The sequence below is a fragment of the Homalodisca vitripennis genome, chromosome 2 (genome assembly GCF_021130785.1).
Source record: "Homalodisca vitripennis isolate AUS2020 chromosome 2, UT_GWSS_2.1, whole genome shotgun sequence".
Lineage (NCBI taxonomy): Eukaryota > Metazoa > Arthropoda > Insecta > Hemiptera > Cicadellidae > Homalodisca > Homalodisca vitripennis.
Window position 1 is genome coordinate 29,693,830 of NC_060208.1, and position 25,265 is coordinate 29,719,094.

Sequence of the window (25,265 nt, forward strand, 5' to 3'; positions counted from 1 at the left end):
ATGTACATAAACTACTCTTGCTTCACGTGGGCTGAAACAAGAGGGATGTTATCTGAACACTTCAGGACTCTTGAGCGATTCAATTTTGTTTCACTCTTTGCACCTTTTCCTGGCACTTTGTTGCTTGAAAGGATTATCTAGCTGTTTGAAGAATTATCTTAAAAAATAAATTTTAGTTTATAAGTGGAAATTGTATGAATTGAACTTTAAAATTCCCAAATTTGAGATTTTATATTTTTGTTTTTTTTCACTTTGAAACTGTTAGATAAAAACTCAAATTTTAAGTTCCTCAGAGTATCATAATTTGAGGTTTAATAACTCTCACTCTCTTCCAAGTGTGTAGTCGTAGCGTGAGAGGAATCTTAAGCTCTATCCAAAGAAATATAATCTTGTTTCTAAAACGAGAAAAAGCTCAACACCGTCGAGAAGAAATGGTTCAATAACGCAAATAAAAGTAGCAATAGAATCACACTTGAGCTATATAATTGATCCAAGAGGTTGTTGCAAAACCTGCTCCAAAATTGGGTATTTGTAAATATTTGTTCTCTATGCTAACTCACAAGCTCCCGGCGAAGCCTGCCGCCTTATTCTCGATGATAGTGGGCTCCGGCGGCTTGCACATGATGATCAGCTCCTGGTCTGACATCATCACCACACCGGGGAATTGTGGGAACCAAACCCTCACATGGACAAATCCCTGGAACACAACACAAACTACAATGAACACCACACACGATAGACGCTTTTATTCCGGGAAATGATCATTTAAGCCTTAAAACATCTTGTCTTCCCACACGAAAAACCTTAATCAGGAAATATGAAAATTTGAGCAAATCATATAAAAAAACTTAGTTGGTTTGATCACATTTCTCTGAAATCTTATGGGCAGAAAACTAATCTTGGTTAAAGAGATTGATTAAGACTGATAAAATTTAGCCATATCATTAGTCATTACTATTTGTATGAATATTATATAACAATTATGATAAAAAACAATGTTGTCTCAGCATTTGAAGACAAAGTTTTATGTAGTGCCAAAATTTCACCTTTCTTGGTCTTCCAATCTCTTTTTGTTGGAATATGCATTGATATGATTGTGAGTATGTAGTCTAATAACTGGATTGCTGGTCAAGCTTGAATGGCACACTTCAAAGTATGTTTCTATTGTTAGGTTTATGTCGACCAAGGCCAACAGACAGTCATTTGGTAACGTCAAATACAATTATCTTGAATGTTATTAATAATTAAAATACGCTGAGAAACTATTATACTGAGCTGGCGATTGCTTTGAAGGGTTTTAACTGAGTTTTACCTCAGGTGGCAATGCATATTTAAAATTGTATAGTGAGAGAAGATCCGTTGTATGTGGAAGTTTAACTGTTAGAGATACGCTTGGGTGGCGGAGCCTGTCTTTGGCTAACGGAAGGTTATGCAGCGTCGACACACCAGGCTAGTCGCTTATTTATGGTTGTACGAAGTGTGTGGTTTAAACTTCCACACAAAGCAAGCAAATGACAGTTGTCACATTTATACGTGTTACTTGCTGTACAATGTTTGGAGAAACCGTTATCAAGATTTGGTGAAAAGTTTGAGAGATGTAGAACTACTGTTTCTAGTTTAAAGTTCTAGATTTCTAAATTTTTGTAACTTTACATTTAACTTTTTTCATGAAATCCAAGCTGAATCGTGTTTCATAATATGTAGCAAGGAGTATATCTTTGGAAACTTTTGAAATGGCTCAAAATCCTCTGGAAAAAACAATATTCAATAAAATAAAACTCACGTTCCTCTTTAGAACCCCACAGCGACCAAAGTTGGTCACCAGAAGAGTGTAGGCTAGCCCCGTCAAGTCCTCAGGGTCGGGCTTGATCTGGCACTCCGCATCCAGCAGTGGATCTATCCCGCGGTCGTCGGCAAACAGCGGAGACCCTTTGAACCCCTCAGGTTTCCGTAGCTTAGCAGTGATGGAGTCCCTAACCTGGAGCAGCTTGCCCTGGCGGCGAGCCTCCTCCCCACTGAAGGTGCACTGGATCTCCGAAACTGCAAAAGTAGAGAATATGTGACAAACAATGACCAAAAATAGTTACGTCTGTTGGGTTTGTTTAGTGGTTGGCGAATAGGTCAGAGGGTCGTTAATACTACGGTGTGACGCTGGACCAACACGCGTGTACTTCCGCTTGACTAATGGACCTCTCACTTGTTAATGTTGTTTGGACAGGTGAGATGAACTTGACAATGTAACTGATATTGAAACTATGAATACTCTTTGTTGAGACTGCAAAACATTTTAACGAAGCTCTTGTACATCCAGTATTCCTAACAATATTTGTAAATGCGACCAAAGCACCCCTCCTCCCTTCGCTGTCTAAGATAGTTGCTTAGTCTAGAAATGAAACAGATTGAGATGCAGAGTCCAGACGTTCCTATATTCAAGAATTATCGTTTATAATCGGGCTTCCTTCAATTTTAATATAATGTCCTTGTCTGGAAATCCGGAACATTTGTGATTCATTGCCAATAAAATGTCATATGCCACACATAAAATTACCTTTGTGCAGAAGCAAATAGTGAACCGAGCAATATTTTTTTGTAATAGTATTAAACGGGTCACCAAGCTGTTATATTTTCATTATTATTGGTTGTTTTTGTTGATGAATACATCAACCACAAATGGAAACATTTAAATGTTAACTATGAAAGTCGATTTACTGTAATAATAAACACATTTCTTAAGTCAACAAGCGCAAGAAAAGTATTGCTGAGGTTGCATTTCTATGTAATAACCTATAAAACGTTTTATTGCATACAAACACAGACATGCTATCGCAACCCTCAAAGTGAATTATGCAGAAAATATTTGCATTCATTCACTACATTTGAACCACACAATTTTTACATTCACCCCAATTCTCATTCATTCCGAATTTTCTCCCACTCTTGCTCCAATGTCAGTCAGCCAGTCACGTGGTCTTCCAAACGCGAGTTATAAACTTGTCTATGCTGTAGAATACTTTTGATATCAACTCTGTTTTGAGACGATTTTTTAAATACCTTGGGCATCGCAGCGTTTTTGATTGAATTGGGCAATAGGTTGACAAACTGAACTCCTGCCAGAGAAGGTAAGCAAGCATTCATAAACTACCGTTCTGTGTTTCCGAGTTCGATAGTTATTCCTGCCTCTAGTTTGATAAGAGTGTATTCCGCTACCTTTTATAGGATTGCACTTTCTCTTAAAAAAAAGAAATGTCTAAAATATATAGGCAGGGTAAAATGTCAACAGTTTCAGATTTTTTAACGCTGGTCTGCAAGACCAGGTATCTTTCAAACAACTTTCAATTTATATCTGAAATAAGTGAACGAAGTACAAGGAGGGGTACATCCTTATTATCTATCCGTCTACATTTAGTAAGTAGTTTACAGTTTCTGCCTGTCGATTGTGGAATGCTTTACCTGTAAACATCAGAGCCATCGATAAGCGCACTCGCTTCGGGGCGGAGGTCAGGGCCTTGATGCTGGCGGCTCAGGGGGTATAGCGATTGGCGGCTTTGGAGTGTGGTACTTGGGGCAATGAAATGTAAGTTCAATGGATGCGAGATTGTCTTGTAATAGTATTGTAAATATGTATAAAGTTACATTAATTATTGATGCTTGTTATTTAAGCTAATGTTAATTTAATATATAAATTAAATAAATTGATTTAGATTTATTTATAAATGGATATGTGTTAGTTTAATTTGCTATGAGGTTAAGTGGTAGAGAGGACTTTATAGTCCCAACTCCGCCTCTAATAAAGACATTTTTCATTTCATTTCACGACTCTCTACGTTACAGTTTTGCCATTATTCTGATGTTTTTTTTTTTAGAATAAAATTGTAGAAAAGTATATGTTTGTACAACCTCCCCACAAAGCTACGCCATAGATGTGAGTAGATTAGTCAATAATACGCACTCATCAGCACCTGAGTTGGGAAACATTGGGATAGTTGACTCAGTAATGGTTTAGATTAGAGGCAGCAAATGAATAGGAAAGGAATCAAATGAATTTGTAGCACGGTGTTGTGGGTAAAATCATTGGCGTATATTAGCTACGAAAGGACGGAGGTAGTTAGAAGATGAAACCGACAGGCTGCACGAGTATATCTCGAGTGTGACAGTTCCGCGTTGTAGACTACAGTCGGCTGCTGTGATGAGTCACCTGCAACTCTACACGGATCACTTCATTGAAGGATAATGCCCTTTCCGGGCCAGTATACTTTCTCATGATGCACATTTCCGGTTGTCTAGAGATGTTTAATGGCGTCCTTCCTCTATAATAGCGTAGATTTCAATGTGCACTTAATTTCGCCATGGAGTTGTAAGTACCTTTCGAACGGTTTCGGAATAGATAGTGCGCTAATTTCCATATCGCACCATCGTAGTAATACATAGCTTGGGTGGAGGGGATGAGTAAACTAGTATGATTCTTTAAGTGGTAGTAGACGTAAAAATACACAAACAAATGTAAATGGTAAAGAGCGATTATAAAATATAAGGGACAGGTGGTGAATTTGGATCAGAGGCATTGAAATAGGGTCTTGTAGGGTTATTTTTGTATCTCGGACCACCCTGCCTCAAACAGCTTACATAGTTTACCCCGTATGTAACATCCATTAAATAGTTTTAAATTAAGGAGAATTCGCCCCATAAAATATAATTTACTACTTAAAAAACAAAATGGTGGATGGCAATCCCTTCTAGACCTAATTTTGTCTTCTGATTCGTTTACTGGTGATGAGTTTTGGTGCTTTATTAGTTTAGGCATAACCAATTTGAAACTCAAAATTATTAAATTACATAATCGCACAAAAGCGCTATTTTAATTATGTATTCTAATACACTAATTCATTTTATTAAATTGAACACAAATGGGTTATTGTTGAATGCAACTCTTAAAAACACAATCTTCAAACTAAGTAATTCTGACATTGCATATGTAACAGAGGAATTTATAAACCCCAAAAACTATTTGTACACCAAACGTAACTGATCGACACCATGCTGAATACTGTTACCAATGTCTAGAATTTCTGTTCAATTTTTCAGAATGCTTTGTTAATGCTTTCTTTGCACAAGTTAATTCTTTTCTTTGAAAATTCTCAAAATTAGTATTAGTGTTATATGCACTATACGATACTAACTTAACCAGTACCTTGTTTCTCTAGTGAAACAAAAACGTGGTGTAAAAATGTAAGTAACCTGTTTCAACACTTCGTCATTACAGTCAATAAGTACATGTTTGGCACAACAAGTGAGCAAAAAGTATCTAATACCCGCCATGCCACTAATAATTATGAACCTCTAGTGCAGTTTGTTTGTTATATTGACAAAATAGCGTTTGAGTCTTTCTAAATTAATTAAAATGTCTATTACCAAATTACATGAATCAGGCATTCGTGTACATAACGTTACTTTTGGTGGTATCTCTACAAATATAACTGTAGTTAAAAACTTATAAACCATTTTATTTATTTGAAAGTAAAACGTTTAAATTTAAAAGTCTTTGTCATTCTCGCGCTTGTCACGTGCTTAAATTGAATCGTAAAAAGTGTACCATAAAGTCAGTAAATGGTATTGCTGTTTTAACGACTAAATACCATGCAGAGAAAACAAGGGTTGAAGCTTGCCAACAAACTTATCGACAATCACATTTTTCTATCACAATAACAAAATGAATGTGAAGCTGTGAATGTGATAAAAACCCTAGGCGCCGGTGCTGCTGGTGCTTTCCAGTTTATAATATCCACTCAGAACCAGACATTTATTGAGCATAACCGACTGTTGAATTTATTAGTCATATATAGGTTGTTTGACTTCTTCAATGGTAGAGATCTGTATGGACATACCTAAAACAACGTATAAGAAAAAGAATAACGAAATGTTAGAACAAGATTTAATGGGCTAAGGTTCTGCTACACCCCAGAAAAACCTTTGCGCTCGGTTTTATGACAAATGTATGCTTAATAAAGATCTGAAAAAAAGGTATTGATGATTTATACAGCTACAATATTTTAACGTATAAGATTTCTAATGACCATTTGAAACTGTTGTTTTAATGCATAAGATCTCGGGGAAGGCATAATAAAAACCCAAACGTAAAACAGTTTCAACGGGCCTTGAAAGATCTTATGTTCAAGAACAGTGTACATTCTTCGAAAAAGCAATTTCTTAACTTTGACTCTACGAAATGCAATTCTGGGTTTTTCTGAAATAGAAGAATGTACAATCCAAATGCATGGAAAAGATATGAGGGGAGAGTACTAGTTGTAAGCAACATGCACATGTACAAATATGGTGGTTCTTTACTACATATGTGGTTTCATTGTAAATAAAATCACTCCAACTTTGAAGTGATAATTATGTAGGATAATAGGATGTTGTAAAGCGGCAGGATAATGTTATTGCATGGGGCCGCCCGGGCTTGTTACTCGTACTGTGGTAGAGTGAAGCAGCATTGCGTCGAACCGCGGTGCTCTGATAGTGCTAGCAATTCATATTGTTTATAACAATGGGCCACACACATCGGCTGGCTTTCAAGAGATCATTGATATATCTTACAGCATGTTACACTGTCCACAGATTTCCCTAAGCAAATAATGGGTTTTCTTTAAAATTATAAGGTTTCCCCTCAACAATTTTTAGGAATAGACTAGAGCCTGTCTCTGCATTTAGTCCTGAAAGGACCTTTATACCTCCCCTACTTAAGTTTTGGATACTCAGAATCAGAGACTTTTACAGAAACCTATAACAATTGAGGGTTCCTGTTCTCTGATGTCCTTTTGTCTCAGGAGATAAGCTCTTAAGGATTTTGTTCTGGTTTTGCAAGTGGCGGGACTGTTTAGCTATATGTGTTCCACTGATTCTTCTGCCCCCTCTTCCTTCATTACTTGTTTCCTTAGAGGGCCATGCCCTGTCAGCATCCCAAGTACTAGTCGTATATCCTCCTTGCTTCGATCTAGGCGTCTTAACCATCCTTTTGCAGTTGGAGATAAACATTTTTGTTTGTGAAAACGTATTACATTGGCTTTCATTTCATAGATTTATTTTACAGTCATCTTGACTGATGATCTTTACAGTCATCTTGGTACATATAGTACCAATATAACGCGTGAAAGCCAAAAATGTTTCACATCATCGATACTAAATTTACAAATTGTAGAAAAGAAAGTTTCCAAAATGCAATAGAGAGAGCATAAATGAATTAAAGCTTCGATTGTATTTGTTACATCGGAGATAAATCATCCATAAGGACGAGAGGTCTTATGGTCCGGGGGATTAGTTCAACTAGTTCTGAGAGACCTCGACCACCATGCGCATGACCAGTCTCCTTCCATGATATTATCAAGCTTTCAAGAAAAACGACCATCTCTTGTTTTATATACAAGATTTATAATGCTTATTTTGGAGAGAGAACAAAACAATATGAATTCCTATCTGAAGTATGTCGTAAAATTTTAATTAAACTAATAAAGTAAAGAAACAGAGGAAAATGTCGGACTTCAAATGTAAATATCAATAAAACAATTAAATCAAACAAAAATCAAACTATGTTACTTGTATTTCAAATAAGAAAAGGATGCTTTTGCAAGCACAAGCACAGCAGGAAATCCATGAGCTGTTTGTGCTTGTGCCTACAACGGTAACCTCCATGCTCTCTTGTTTACCTCTATTCTTCTCGCTCTTGCCCTGTCTTCAGAGCCAATGTCATCTGTAGCCAGACTCCCAGTTGGCGGCACTGTTTCCTGCCATGGCCCGTTACCGCTTTGTCCAGGCACCATTAGTTAGCATGCTCCAAGTAATTGTCTTCTTTGTGCAGGGTCGGCTCGCTCCGGCGATTCTCCAAGAGTAAATATATTTGTGCGATTTCGTTGACCACTTAATATATTGAATGATTCATCTACCGAATAAATTAACTCTGAATCCTTTAGCAATACAAAATTATAAAAATATTCCAGTTTTTACAAGAAAATATAATACTTCACGTATCTGAGTAAAACCGGATAAATCGACAGGAAACAAAGTGTGCGCAAACAAAACCTCTACATATGCACCATTCATTAAATAAGAAATGGTTTATTTAGGGTTTGTATACATTTAATCCCCATCCAGCTGAATATGTCGTAATATAATTAATATAGAATGATCCGCTCTATACGTTCGTTAGGCTAGGATGATGATCAGCTGAAGCCATCAACCGCTACAGCGTTATAATAGTGAGTATACGAGTACTTTAGTCTATTTTAATACTTCCCCTACTTTCTTAATTTCTTGATTTAAGTTCTTTATATCATATTGGTGGACTGGACTCGTGTTAGTGATACTGATTTCTCCTTGTTATATTTATTTATTTATTTTTAATAAAGGAGAAACCGATCCCCTTTTAAGCTTTATTCTAACCGTCCTCATGGACCACTGGCCTGTGCGAGGATCTTATCAAACATAATAAGGGGGAGAGTCGATACAGTACAAGGTGGATGGTACCGATAAAAAGTGCAAGGGTCACAGGCAGGATTCGAACCTGAACTATCCCTAAAGCAGATTCTAAAGTCCAACGTCTTAAACCGTTCGGCCATCGGCACTCCCAGATATGTTATACTCATATCGATTCAGGAGGAGTAAATTTCTAGATTTTCTCGTCACTATGAAGTTTTTGGTGTAATACGATAGGTTGTGGTATGAATCGTGAAGAGTTTCATTAACAACGTCAGAAATATTTAATCGTTCGTTTAAAGTTTGATAAAGGTTTAAAATGATTACAGGATTTCGGACATTGCCATCGTCACATGTTACAAAAGGTATAACATAACGATTCGAGGATTGGAATCTATCCTCTTCATCAGGTGAATGAGGTATTAATACATAAAAAATAAAGAACATAATGAAGAAAGGAAGGCAAAGAAAAGGGTTCATACGTATCCAAAAGCCGCAATTGAGTCCAGCCCAGGAGTTGTCACTGCACAAGTCCCGAGCACAAATCACAAGTACAAGAATCATAGTCACACATCATACCAACACAGGCTGCAGTGGAGTACTAACGTTAGTACCCTCTTTTGTTTTAGTGAGTTTTGTTTGGTACAACTACTTAACGTCTTACACCATACCCCAAGTGTGGGCGAATTCAGCCAAACTATGCATTTATGAGGAACTATACTTCTGAGGAACAATATCTGGCAAGATAGCGTAAGACAAAGACACCCCTAGCAACTCTTGAACAACCCCTTTCTATGTGTTAATTACAGGCCAAGCCTCGATAAATTTGCTTGCTTCAGAATGTAATGAAATGTTATTCACCTATGACTTAATTATCCACCATGATAGCAGGTTGATTTATATTTCCTTTTTCTATCAGACACAAATTTATGACACTTGAATTTGAACGCGTTGTCTTTAAATTAATTTCTGAAAATACTTGAAAGCAAAAAGCTGAAGAATTTGACGCCACTTAGAGTGGTGTCATCCGCGTACTGGATCGTTTTCCCATGCGGGAGCGATGAATTAAGTTGTTTACGCAAATAAGAAACAAATATGGCCCAAGAAAGGGCCCCTGAGAGACTCCATAGGCATAGTTTTTCTTTGACTGATGCGACATTTGAGTTTTTGAGATCTGCCTTTAGGATATGACGAAATACATTTATGCATCAGACCCCGAATACCATATCTCTCTATTTATAACTGGTGCATCAGCGTTTCAAAGTGAACACAGTCAAGTACATGGACATGTGGAGAAAAAAGCTGAGCACCTCCTCACACCTCTCCAGTCTACCGACAATGGTGTCCACAATATCTGTAACAGCATCAAAATTGTGGACTTATGTTTTCTACATCACAATTGTTATGGATCTAGTATACGAAATTATATTATTTTGAACTCTATATAAAAAGTATTTTTAAAGATTGTGGTAAACAGACGCAACATTGAAACAGGTCCATAATTCATTGCAATGGAAGGATATTTTTTATGAAGACAGGCTTGACTTTAGAAGATTTCAGAACAGATACTCGTAGAATAATGGATACCCTATTGATGCCAGATGATGTTTTTAGTTAAGTCTCTGAACAAAGCGCGCCAACTCACTTTCACTGACAGGGTCAAGACCATAGATGACGCCCAGCTCTATGTAATTGACGAGTTGCAAACGGGTATTCATCAACAAATGATAGACCGCTGCCACGGAAGAAAATAATTATTGAGTGATGTTGCTATAGTGAGTGAATCATTAAATATTTTATCACCAATTTTAATTTTAATTTTATTTGAGAACGTTGGTGATTTCTTTCTTTTCATTTTTGTTGAGGCTTTAATAATATTCCAGATAGATTTAGAAAAGGTGTTCACATTGTTTTACTGTTTTGAGCTTACGTTGCTCTAATGACCCTTCCTGTATAACCTTTTGTATTTAAAAATAAATAAATAAGACACATTCTTCATTCAATGTGACAGTCAATACGGAGTGTGTCTTCAAAAATATTCCTGAAGAATAAAATTATACTTCGGAGTTACGAAATATAAACGGTAAGTACGAAATGACGTGATAAGATCATTAACGCGTTTCAATGAGAACAGCAACAGTGGGGATGCCGATAATTCCACGGATTCGTTCATTAGCGAATCGTTCTCTAAACCGTTATAACGGACTTGGTGATGGGAAGCAATTCACAGTTCGGTCACCGGCTTTATCCTTAGATTTGAGGCCTCGAATACAATTAACTCTCGGTTATGTAAATAATAATACTCATGTTTCCTGAAAACGAAAGTAAATCGAATTATTTAGTACAGTGATAACATTTAGTGAAGGAGTTGTTCGCATTTGGTCCTCACCAGAACTGTTGGGTGGTACTAATAAGAGTAGTACATTATAGCCAGTGAGGTATGTAGTTATATTTTCTTGTTAAATAGTCGTTTCTTTTGGTATCCATTAATTCCTTAAAGAAGGAAGATATATTTTGACAGCCAAATGTTACTACAATCTACAATCTCCTGTCATGCGTCAATAGCAAACTAGATATTAGAAAAATTATTTTTATTTTTGAAGCCTCGGAAATCCAGAAATGGCGTCCGACTCTAATGATAGGCCTACCTGCTTGAGCTTTATCAGGAATCCTAACTCTGAGTAATCTACAGAGGCTGATGTTGACAAATATGTTAAACATTTTAGGATGAATGTTCGTTGGATGTAGAGCTTGAAACATTTTAACTGTAATCTACGTATTCCTGTTCGTCCGTATAGAAACATTGCTAAACCAATACAAATCGCAACATATCTAAGCTTTACCGTGGAAAGTCATTCAGTCGACATATATTAAACCAAAATATGACAGAGAGACCCTAGAGTTTTAATTATGTGAACATGTTTCGACACGGTGTTGACCGAAAAACATAGTTAAGATACTGGTCGCGTAAACTTTTAAGAACTGAGATTGAAAAAGTCTTCTTGAATTTTAATAGACTTACATGAATGTCATCTAGGTTCCAAATTGTCGTTGTTATTAAACAAGAAACGCAAAATAGTACATCTTTAATATTACAGAATGTTGTAAGAACTTCTCAGATTGATCAGAGGCTTCTGTGGCTTTGAGCCTATTCCTGAAAACATACGAACTTGACCTTTGCTGGTCTGTGAAACGCAGTATGTGTTCGTTATGTTAAGAAATTAATTATTTATCTCTACAGCAAATAATCCTCTTCAATTAAAGCTGCCTTTAATTTTAAACCATAAAATAATATTACACCTCAAACACTTTTCCGCCCTCATATTTTATTGTAGCATTATGGGAGACGCCTCCCTTCAAAGCAATAAGTAATACGTGGCCGAACGTTTTCGTTTTCCTTCTTAAGTATACCTATTTTTTAAGTATTTTTAAACAGAAAAGTTGAATTTAATTTCTGAAGACCTTTAAAATATCTAAAAACTACAATACTGATGGATGTATTGTGATTATATATATTTATAATGAGGCATCTTCCTTGATTCTACGCCCAAATAGGGACGTAAACGTGAGGTTTATCCTTGTCCTTATGCGGCTATAATAAAGATAACCGCCAGTACAGCCGGCTCGTGGCCCAACCTTCAGGACATGGAGCTTACTATTTTGTTTATTCAAATTTAAATACAATTTAAATTTTCTCAAACACTATCTACCATGTTAGTGTTTTCTCAAACACTATCTACTGGCCAGTGGCGCAGTGTAGTGGGTACGGCGGTTATCGCAAGATAACCAGATCAAGCAACGCCGAGCGTGGCTGCTGCTTGGACAGGTGACCGCTGAGCGATCCTGTCCTTGCAAGTGGCCCGCCTGCCCGGCCATTGGTGGTGGTTCGGAAGTCACCTTTAAGCCGTTGGTCCCCAGGTTAAGTGTTAGAGAGGGCTTCTTAGCCCTAACTTCGCCTGGTAAAATAAGACATTCTTTACTTTACTTTACTTTTACTTACTTAATACATAGTAAGCAGTTTGTTTTCGGTAAGGAAAAAGTATAATACATGCCAAAAAAGTCGTAGGCAGGAAGCAACACCAAAATATATGGCAATAATGTATACAGACATCATACTGCAAGTTGATTGGTGACACTAATTTTGTTCACATTCCTCTCAGTGCAGCGTCTGGAATATGACACTGCCACAAACAACCGCGCCACAATATATAAAAGAAAAGTTTTCCATGTCTCCTAAAAACAATGTATTATAGGAATTAGTCGCTAGGGTAAGATGATCACAAATATTTGTAAATATTCGAGACGTTACTTGGATTCAGCAATTTCGTGTGGCATTTCACGCGATCATGTTGTGCACCTATTACGTATTATAAAACGATGCTGTTATAATATTGTAAAAATTAGATAAGTGGTTTGCGAATTTTGCCCTGTGTAACTAAATGTCGAAAAAATGTTAAAGTGTTTGGATATATTATATTCATGTTATTTTTAAAATGATACATATACCATAATATTACGAATAATTAAGGTCATTAAGGTAGATTTGTTCACTTTATAGCCACCATAATACAATCGTTAGTTCTAGTCTTAGCCACTAAGAGCGCTGCAAAATTGATTCTGTTCTTTGCTGCCTGACATCGTGTTGAGATAGTGTTGTCTGCAACTTCTACGTTGAGCTGTTGTAGTTATATTTTCTTTTGTATTAAATAATTATTTTTGGTTTAAATAATTATTAATGGAGATAAAGTTGAAAAATTTATAGACATATATTTTAACTGTACATTTAAAAAGAACCGTGTCGTATCGCAGCTCATGAACATACAGAAACTTGCTATTCAGTCTATAACCAACATAACGCAACCGTTAGTTCTAGTCTTGGCAATTTGAATTAAATTTAAATTTAATTTAAAAGCTGTTACTCATTTCCTATTACCTAAGAAATGACGGTCAGCTATAAAGTAATCATACTTAGTTTAAGTACAATGTGCTCTGGACAATATTATTAAAGTAGGAAGAATATCAGACGACTATTAATTGAAGAAAACATTGATTATTGATTCACAATATAGAATCATCGTATATAATATGCAAGAAAACCGAATCATATTTCTGTAATCACAATCGAGGTATACAGAAAGATTGACAGTCATTATACCAAATTCACACGCAAATTAACAATAAACGAAAAGGTGTGATGTTTATACGTATACATGTTTATATATTGCCAACTTAATTTCTAAAAGAAAAAATATTCATTTCTAACTCCCCTTCGATATTCAAAGAAAGTCGGCCACAGTCGAGGAACCGAAGATAGGTGCCACGTGACCAAAATGTAATTTTAAATTGATATTTATCTATTTATTTACCGTACTTAAAAACGATTGTATTAGTTGGGTGCCTAAATAACTAATTACTTAGGTACATAAGTATAAACTACAAACAATATTTTTAAAGTTTTGTATGTTGACAAATTGTTTTACTATACGTGACATCTCGAATTACTTGATTCGTATTATGATTCAACTACCAGCCCGTGTTTAGAAGAATATACTATTTCTAAATAAAAAATTTATTTACCATAGAAAGCACTTAATCCTGTTTACAGCATGTATCCATTTAGATAGATAACACTGACTGTGTTTAACCTTAGTAGTGTGACACACACTCGCTTTATACGGCCAAGTAGAGAGTTAAGGTCTTAAAAGATCTGTAAAACATTCTTCCGAAGGAACCAGATAGCATTGCCTTAAGCGGAAAGAAATCCTAAATTAATTCCTTCAAATCAGCTTACAAATTTAAGAAATAGCTCATAATTACACCATTCTAGAAAGAGATTAACAAAATAAGTAACTCGCTTAAAACAGTTGCTTTTAGTTTCATATCCATGGTGAAGCATTGTTGAGTATGACAATGCTTCGACGTTTACATATATAGTGTATGTGTCGTTCGACGTTTACGTATAAACGACACATACACGTTTATACAGTTTAGAAGTCAATACTCATACAATCCTAAAAAAAGAAATAATCAAGTGTAATGCCCATGTTGTATAGACATAGCTTAACAGTTTCATGAGAGCAATGACGAAAAGAGTTTGAAGGAAACATTAGAAAGTTAAACATTACATTAAATCGATGAATGTTTATCCAGTCTTGGGTTCGTCATCTGTGGTCTTTCCATATCGGGATAAGACATTTCCTGGTCGGCTCCTGGCAGAGAATATGTATCAAATTCTTAATTTCCAGGCTGTCAAATTGTTGGCTAAAGGAAAAAAACTTCTTTATTATAAAGGTTCTATGGAGGGTACATTTGTTGGGTGTTATTGCGAGGCGACCGTAATAACCCATTTCCCTGTGAAAACTCTCTAATGGTAAGACATAACCGGGCCCCTAAGGACGTTACAGGTTATAAGTCCTGGGAATGTCGACTACCTGTCCTGAGTGTTTGATGATCCATGGATGGATGGCAAGCGAGGATAACGACTCCGGCTGCTCGGCAGGAGAGGAGCCGGTCTATCCGTATCCTGGAGGATCGTCGGCATCAAGACACCAGGATGTCCAGGTAACGGAAGGTAAGTGACAACAGATACTTCCTTCCCGTGATGTGCCACAACGGATTACCAAATTCGAGTTGTCTTCCGTTTGAATCAAAAGTAATAATAAAATACTACTTGCACTGCAATTAATTTGGAGCCCTTATGAATGTGCCCATTTACAACTTTATTTGTCAACACACAATTTTACAGAACGTATTTGCTGAATACAAGTGTTACAAGTTATAAAGTCTGAAAGTATAGACTGGCATGTCATTAATCATAATCATTTAATTAACTTAAATTATTGTTGAAGAAATTGAGAAGAAATATGTTGTTGCTGCCCTAAAGAGCAATTAATTATTTTATCAGTAGGGATTATTCTAAAAACGTGTTTCATTGAATTCGTGGATGGAGTGGTCGATTGCTACAGATGGAAACTCGTCAATCCAATGTTTTAAAAAACCTCAGTTTGATTTGAAAATGCCAATCAATAGAAGAATTGAAGCATTAACCGCGTTTATATAATATCGAAGTGTCAGTTACCAAACAGTTTATATAATTTTGTATTTTAACATTAAAAATCCAAAAAGAATATTTAACAAACAAGTATGCTTAGGAAATTTGCTTGGGTAGCCTACTTCACATTTCTGAGTTTCCATAACTCTTGATTAATCACTTGGTCTCTGGATCAATGTGAAATTATGTGCCAAAGTTTGGTATTGGATCATCTTCTTTAACTTTAACGATATATTTTTCTCAAAATACCGAGCTTTTTGATTAATCGGTGTGTTCATTGCTCAATCCTTCTTTTTAACTGAATTCCCGTAAGCTGTTAATCCTACAGCTAAGAATCATTAACCCCAAACTCAAAACTTTCTTTGAACTATGGTTTGTCGTACGTTTGGTATAAGACGTCACATCTTGTGATTCTGTTTACCTACACTTGGGAGCTTTCACTGAAATATAAGTTAATAGAATAGAAAGTTCTCTTTTATTTAGATATCTATTTCATTGAGAGTATTTTGGACCTACGCAATCAAACATAGGTAAAATTAAATTAAAGGCTGCTTCTAAGAATTTGATCAATATGAAATAATTAATACTGGGCGCATTTTTACTCATATATGTATCTTACTCGCCTATGGCATCGACGGCAATGTTACTCATGCAAACATAGACTATAGCATTCTTCTTATTTCTGATGTTGTGGTCTGAACACTGAACCAGAAGGTTTGTCTTCTACTCCGTTGTTGCAAGATGCCAGATCCTGCAGACTCACCGGAAGTAAGTAAACTGCACAGATCGTTCCACCGGAAGCGGGCGTTGTTATAACGGGCCATTCTCGTTCATTGCTATTCTTGTACAATGCCTTTTCCATTCATAAATATCAGCACTGGAATGAAATCGATTTAACTCGTCTGCTGAAAGCCTAATTGAGGGCCAACAAATTACACGCAGTCAACGATTCGGTTTTAAATTCTTACAAAAAGGATGCATTCTCTTCTTTCTGCCCTAGAGCCTTTCTAATCTTGCTTCTGTATTTCAATATTTGAAATTAATTTTACAGTATATTACATAACTACTCTTAATCATCATGACATAGTTGTAGAATTGGTCTTCGGGACGGTTCATTCAAAAATAGTATTGTGACTGCTTAGCCTAGACCAATAGTGGAACACATTTTAAACTATGCTAAAATATTGGTCAACCATACTCATAAGGAATTAATGAAATTTAAATTCAATCGGCTCTTCCCTAATGCAGAATTTTCAAGTTTAAAACTTACATTAATTTTCTGGTAGAATGCGTCTTTTAATCGTGAAGAAAGCTTGGGCTCGAAGTCGTGATTTAGTAGGTTAACTTTTTCCTTTTTTTATAAGAATAATAGGCTCAACTGCCATTGAATTAAAACATCACCTCTTTTCAACTTCCAACCAAATGCACACAAATATGATTTAGTAAAATAATGTAATAATATTATTGCATTATATTATACATTTATTTATACATTATTATTATTTATTTATACCCTTTTTTAATAACATGTATCCGAATATTTCAACTATACCCTAAGTTAAAACGGGGTTTATTTATTAAACTACGGAAATTCATATCCAAAAGCAAGTGATATCCATTACATCAAATACAATGCATTAACTACAGTATCTTCAATTTCTAAACACTATATTTGCAATAGTGCACTTTACCTGGAGGCGATGTACTTTATTTTTGAGAAAGAAAGAGATTGTATTAAAATTTCAAGTTCTATAAATTCATTATCCACTGTTAAAATAAAACTATTTTCATGAATGGATCAAAGACAGTCAAGACTTTAACAGCTATTAGACTGTAAACATCTATGAGATCGCCAAGAAGAAGGGGTAGAAGAAGAAATGTATTTTAATACGCACCATGGCTGAGCATTATATAAAAGAAGTTAAACAACACAAATTAATTTACTCTATAGTAGATATAGATCTAATTTTACTTCAAACTGTTCATAATTTAATAGTCCTTTCTTCAGCTCTTTTTCAATAGTAGTATTAACTGGACCGCTAATTTAATTAATACTTGACGTTAACGGATACAAAGTACATAGTAGATTAATTACAAAACTTCGTATTTTCCATTCAATATATGGCAACAGCAAACCCGTCTCAAACATCCGGCTTTTAAAATAATTGGCCCAGGAGTTGATTTAACATGTTTTACTTTAAATCCGCTCAAATAATATATGCTTGTATATGGTTTTCTCTTGAAAAACGCAGCGTTAAAAAAGAGTAATATGCTGAATTTAAAAGCTTAAGTTAGCATAGGTTACTTTGTAAATTTTTAAATACATCCACATATTTCTTTACACCCCGAGTATTTTGGTTGAATAGTACGGAATCATGTTTAGTTTTAATATGTGTAGAAATCTTTGTTTATGGTATTTAGGTCCACTGTAAAGGAATTGAAAAAAACCACAATTTAAAATCATGCTCGATTTCGAGTGTTAAAATTAAACCCTCGATAACAGTTCAAATTCGTAAGTTATACTCGTATATCTACTACAACTTGTTAAAAAGACGACGTAACCTCAATTTTTGTTTTGTTTCTGATTATATTAAATTTATTATTTGTCATACAACTTTACTCATTTTAGTTTGTTACTGATTGAGCCATATAAGTGTAAATGTAAAAGCTGTATTCATGAAACATATTGTAATTATTTGTTATTTCGTCACAATGTATATATTGCATAAACTTAACACCATTATGATCCACAATGTGCATTACAAATATCTGAGGCTTAAAAATATGACACTCCGATATTTAAATCACAATTCTAAAATTGTCATTCAAATATCTAATTTAAAAAGTTATAATATTCTTTGAATCAATTTTCTGCACAACTTTACTCCACTCGACTACTAGTCATTTGGGGCTGGCAGTGTGTTAACCCTGTATAGTTAAAAATTAATCTAATATTAATTAAATAAACTATACATTTTACTTATAATCGAGGCAGAGTGCATTTCTAAATCACCATTACATACATGTCTTTGAGAAAGATTTCTAAAAGAGTAGATCTTTTAGGACTTACCATCATAGTCCTGGGAAGATACTAAGACTATCTGAAACATAGAAGAGAATAATTTATTTGCTATCCACACAGGTTTAAAATACTATGGCTAGTTAAAGGCAAAAGTGATAGTTGTAAATTTTTGAACTTAAAACTTACAGAAACTAAAAAATCATAGTCATCTCGTGCAGTAAAGCGTCTTGCTACACTAGTGGAATTCTCGCCCTCAACACAGATTTTCTCCCACACTAGAGGAAATTCTCATCCTCCGCACTAAATTCTCCCTCACTAGAGGGAATTCTCATCTTCCGCACCGAATTCGCCCACAATAGAGGGAATTCTCTCATCTTCCGCACTAAATTCTCCCTCACTAGAGGGAATTCTCATCCTCCGCACCGAATTCGCCCACAATAGAGGGAATTCTCGCCCTCCGCTCCGATATTCTCTGTCAAGGTATCAGGTGATCATTTCTTCTAACGGTAAAATAAGAAAATAAAAGTTTAATTCGCGTGAGTTATGGAACAATGAATAATTAATAGCAATAACGCCTTCGTATCATAGCTCTAATAATAAATAACAATAAAGTTAATCACGTGAACGTTGAGTTTAGCTCCAGTTCACCTTCCTCTTAGTGCAGTGTCTGGTATCTGCCTTTGTCACAGACTTAAAGGACGAAGAAGGATAAACCCTTCCCATCATAGTTACATTACGTGTAGGAAACTCGGTTGCTCCACCGTGGTTAGAGATAGTGTCTAAAACATTGTAGTGCACCCAATTGTGCACCTGATGAGACAATGAGAATACCTCTTCACCCAAATTACATTATAATATGTTGTAGCCTTGGTGTCTCTGATGTCGAAACAATGTAGAGAGTTCACTTTTAGCTTCGTCGTCGGCGACTTTTTCTGGATCTCTTCAGATTCAGTAATGTTCGGACGATCATTACTCCAGATTCCAGGAGTTAAGACCGTGACAGCGTCAAATTCCAGACCCTGCACTAAGAGAAAGGTGTGCTGGAGCTAATTTAACGTTCACATTGAACAAACTCTTCCCAACATAGCTACGTCATGTGTATAAGTTAATTACATTTCTAAGAATTAATTCTTTTTGTCGTTAAAGCTATACAACAGTGACCAAAATTCTCCCACACAGGACACGACAATAGTATAACAATATTGCTTTTATATTACTAAACTAAAAAATGATATATAACCAAACATACATGTTTTGTTAATGTTGATTGTACATATGCCCTTATTTAAATATTCCCTTAAGATTCTTTATGCTCTATCCGTGTTAGTGTTGTGTTTAATTCGTATAATAGATTCGCTGGTGTCAACCCACACTGGGTATAGAAATAGCCAGGTGATGTATCATTTACATCTGGACAAACCAATGGAGCAAATGTCGAGATGTTGAGCTAAAGGATCTATAGGTTTTGTTAAATGTGGATGATGACTATTGGAGTGGATGAGTATGCCTACATCTTAAGGTTTTTTTAATCTAGACGTGAGGGTGAACGCTTCTGCCAACGCGATTGCGATAGAGTCCACCATCCCTCCTCGTGATGGGTATGATCTCAACCTCGGCAAAACGTCGTACCTATACCAATCCGTATTTGATGTGTGTATATAACGATATTTATAGGAGCAAGTGCAATTTGAGATTTCCTAAATTACTTGCCTTGAGAGTAAAAAAAATAAAACGGAAAATAATATACAAGTAATTTCTAAAATCAATAAAATAAGCATTTGTAACAATATAAATTGATTACAACATTTAGCCACGAAGTTAGTTACAACACGTGTTAATTTAGTTCAATTATTGGTTTTTTTAAATTCTTCACCATAGTACCTGAAGATGAATTCTCTGAATTTGAAACGTAAATAGTACGAATAAAAAATAATAAAAATGCTGCAGGTGGTTTATACTTCTTAAAAGTATTTTTATTTTACATTAAATTATGATGTCAAATTTAACTACCCGGCTTTTCAAAATAAAAATTATGAAACTTTACACACAATTAACGCAATTTATTTACTCTGATCTTTATGAATAAAAGAACAAAAAATTGATTTTGCTATTTTTAGGACGATGAAGAATGCTGTTCAGGACAGAGAAGAGGCAGAGAAACCACAAATAAGCAGGTCACATTAGGCAGCGGCCTCTGTAAACAGGAAGACTAAAACACAAGCTCTGTGCCTGAAATAACAACACGGTATTACAGCCTATTACAGTTACGTATAACAACTGGCAGGAGCCAGAAGTTGGCCCGCTTGTCACGAAGAGCGCGCAAGTTGAGTCGAGCTGTGACCCAGTTGTTTGTCTGCTGTCTGTTGTCTGTTGTGTTGTCTGCGTGTTTGTGTATCTCTTGTCCGTGACAAATCTGCAGCGGGATCGGGTTTGTCCATCGGTCTCGCACTCGCCGACAATTGGCATTCCGACCTCGGTGGCCTACTGGGGCGGGGACGTCACTATGGACTTCCTCAGGGAACATCCTTAAGCACTTACTTGTTAAAATATTCGCGGAAACGATAAAATTTTACTGACAGTCCTAAACTACACCCTGTCCGCAATGACTTTGGTCTGGGAGGATGTCCCAATTTCAGGAGGATGGGAAGGTACTGGGCTGCTTGACCATTAAACAAAGTTAAATGTTAATGTATCTGAATCACAATAGCAGGCATCAACCAAGTAGCAGAAGAAAAAACACATATTGCAAATGTGCAGGATTAACGTGAACTTGGTTATTATTTTCGTAATAGCTGTAGTGTAATTACTGAGGTACCGTTTAAGCTTCACAAAATGCGATTGCCTATTGCATTAGTATGTAGCCTCAAGAGAAGGCGATATTTAGATATATCTTCCCATCAGAGGATGTCTTAACATTACCCCTCCCTCCCCATTACAGCTTGAGTTCACTCAAATTTATATAAGTTTCAAAACCATAACCACAAACAATACGAGAAACAAATAGAAACTAACAGCACCTCTTATTAATTTATTATTCAGGCAAAATTTAATTTGCTCAGCGCAATTATTTATAAAATTTAACACATAAAAGTGCAGACTTAAATTATGTAAAGTGTTACTTTCCTTTGGAGATCTCTTTCTATATTCCATCCATCTGTGTGAGTTACAATATAAACTTTGAGGTTTCGAATTATCGTGTTAGATTGCATCACTGTAAAAAGAATGACTGAATAAAGAGTTCAATGCCGAACACAGAAGAAAATTAATTAAAAGAAGTTTTGAAATACAAATTGACCATGGAAACAGTAAATCTCACTTTTTGAACAGTATTCGTCATTGCTCTTATTGCCATGAACCATTGTCTTGACATTTTTTTCAAATTTGAGATCGGTTGAATTGATAACAGTGACGAGATTATACAAACTGCATACACAAAATTATACAAACCAACTATACAAAAAACATTTACTATAAGATAGTAAGGATGTTATGAAACAGTTAAGGGAAAACATATATTTTCTTCGGAAAAAAATCCCCAACTACGCTCATGCGAAAATTATAAATTAGACCCATTTGAATTTCAGTTAAGGTAGTATCTAGACCATTGTCTCATATAAGTTGGAATCACAAAGAATAATTATTTTTAATTCGAATTGCCTAGAAAACTCACTCTTCAAGAACTCAAAACGTTAACAACAATTAGTTTAATTTAAACTGAGGTATTGAAACTAAGTTCCTTACTATCCAATTATGACATCCCAAAACAATCCCAAACCATCTAAATATAAATTCGGTATAAATTTAAAAGGCGTTGTAACTGCACATGCGTGGTCCGGTTGCGTAGTAGCGCCACAGCGCGGCGCGGTGGTATTAAATCTCCGCGCACGCGCAACATCACGTTTGTTGTAAACGATGTGGATTGGCGGATACCAGTTTATTAACAATAATGGCAGGCACCGTTCTAGCGACCCACTGCCTCGCCGTTTACACCATCCGGATACGGAAATTAAAATCGTGTGACACGCCATAGTCGGTAACGCCCCTGTCGGTGGCAGGAGGAACTGCGTAGCCGTGGGAAACAGCGGGACTCTACGAACTCGAGACGATGCTTTATTGCAGTTTTATGATGACATTTGGCAACTGTAAAGAAGACGGAATGAGCTGAGAAGTCCTAAAACTAGTGACGAGTTCTCGCAAAGATAATTTGTTCGTGAATTACACGGTTATTTTGTTTAGGCTTCTAGTAAACGCTTAGATCCATTTCACTTTATGGTAATAGTGTTGCGTGATGACATAATCTTATCGTAACTTCATGTTAACGCTACATAATTTTCAATCTGAATCAATTACGTGACTTATTTCATATACAATGGTTCCTACAAATGTTATTTATGTTATTTCTTGAAGTGGAATTTGAATTTCATTAGGGTTATGATATTACTTACTAAAATTAACACAATGACTGTTACATTGATCTATAATGTTACAATGGGAGTTGTATTGTTGATGAACGTTTCACATATTTTATGTAATTAATGATTATTGTATTTATTTGTATATTTGAGTTGGGCAAGTTCAAATTCGATCGTAGTTTTTGGAGTTCACAGTGTTGTTGGTTTCAGGACCACGTGCTCGATGATATTTTAAAATATTTCTTTTCATATTACCTACTAAAAATAACTCAATAAATCACAAACAAGTATGTAGACTTCAAGATATCAATATACTCTCAAATAATTTCAACAATACATACAAATGCTCGAAATGCAAATAGTCCAATATTCATTTTATTTTAATATCTCGTCAGTCATTTAGGGAAATCGTTACTGAAAATATTTACGCTTACCCTGTTAATGGATAAGTGGTTGTGAGATCAAAATACAGACGAAGTTTAGACAACTTATAATCACATTAACTATAGATAAGACTCGAATTCAGTCATATTTTGTCTTGCCTTATTCATGGTTTTTAAATTTTTTCCATCTCGAATCAAATAGTAATACGTATTTCACAGTTAAAAAAATGATGTATTGTCCTATTATGCTGACAGAACTCAATGAGTAAGGGCAAACAAATTTATGGAGATTAAAGTTTGCTAGGGTGTGAAGGATCACTATCTTTATCGTCAATAATTTTGAACGTAGTACTTTAACTTTAAAATGTAAATTATAAACCAGAAGAAGAAGAAGAAGAAGAATTCCAATGTATTTGATCCCATTATATTTTATGTATTACCTATCATAACTTTAACTTTTTGTTATTGCATTACGTTTTGCGCATATTGCACTATTCATTTTGTATTATACTTCTTTTCTTCCAAACTGATGTATCAAAATTCTAGTATTTAAAAATGTTAAATGTACAGAAACTGAACGAAGTAAAGATAGAAGTTCATTAGGCCTACATTAAATGAATGAACAAATCCTTTGAACATTATTTTTTATATATGAGTGCTTAATTAGTAATGCAATATAATTATATCCCATATGATACAAATTAATGGTGTAATGCCTGGGGACCATGACAAAATTGTTCTTTTTTCAAAGTCATTAAAAGTTTTTGCTATCAAGATGTAATTTGTTTAAGCGAAAGAAGACTTTGATTAAATTAGCAATTTGCAATATCTACAAGTAATTCACAATTTGAGCTATATAAAAGTTTAACTTTAAATTCTTTTACTAAAATATGTCTAACTAAATTGTCTATTGACATTTGAGTATAATATTTCGATAAATACTAACATTTGTCATAATATGAATTAAATAATAAGTTTGTGTGCTATTTAATTTCCCATATTGTTTCTATAGCAAGAAAACTAAAAATATTTTGATGGTAGGAAGATATTTTTTAAAATCCCTTTAATGAACAATAAATAAGTAATCAAATTGAATTGGATAACACATTTTAAATTTAAAAATAATGGATTATTTTCCTTTTCAAACGATATCTTTACAAAACACAATGTAACAGTTGTAACCATAATCATCACGCTTGTCTATTTCTGTTTCGTGGTAGAAGAAACTCAAAGATACTTAAACGAAGTTTCCAAGTCCACATAATTGACTGTAAAATCTGCTTATTAACAAAAAACTTACTCAATACTTAATAATGGATTATGTTAAGAATAATATATTGTAGAAACAACGTATATGACTAAACGATGAAAGTATGAGCTTGCATAAGCAAGATTAGTCAACATCCAACAAATTACTAAAGCCATATTTTTTATTAAAAAGAAACTTTTGAGTCACGTAACTTGTTAAGATTTGTTCTTGAGTGCGGTAATTTCATGTTCGGAGTTCCTACTGCTGTTTATATTACTCTAACTTAATTAATATTTCGGTAAAACATAACATAATTCTGTACTAATATTACAAACTATAATTGACAAAATCAATTGATGTCGTAGCTGTACGATAAATAACTATCATATGAAATGTGAAGGCTATGCATCGATAGTTTCGGATGAAACTATGCAACTCGAAACTTCACTAATAGATCATACAAGACTTTTTTTGACTATCCATCAGCTTGCGTGACGTCATATCTTTAATGAGCGATGACATAACATTACGGTAGCAATCGGTAATATTAACTTGTTACAGTAATATCTTCAGCATAACGCCAAATCCTGTTCCCATAGTCGTAATGTGAAGCGTGAAAAAAATCGACAGTGACAGCACCGAATTCCGTTGGTGACAGAGCGGGAAATGTACCGCTTAACTG

The 25,265-nt window shown here is 35.0% G+C and overlaps 1 protein-coding gene across 1 annotated transcript in view; it reads right to left on the reverse strand.

Moving 5' to 3' along the window:
- The window catches only part of LOC124353753, a 54,359-nt gene that overhangs the window by 23,253 nt on the left and 5,841 nt on the right, over positions 1 to 25,265 (reverse strand). The window contains exons 2-4 of the mRNA XM_046803742.1: positions 18,588 to 18,618; positions 1,784 to 2,040; positions 561 to 697 (exon numbers count right to left, since the gene is read on the reverse strand). Coding sequence (XP_046659698.1) covers positions 561 to 697; positions 1,784 to 2,040; positions 18,588 to 18,618 — 425 coding nt within the window. The remainder of the gene's footprint in view (positions 1 to 560; positions 698 to 1,783; positions 2,041 to 18,587; positions 18,619 to 25,265) is intronic.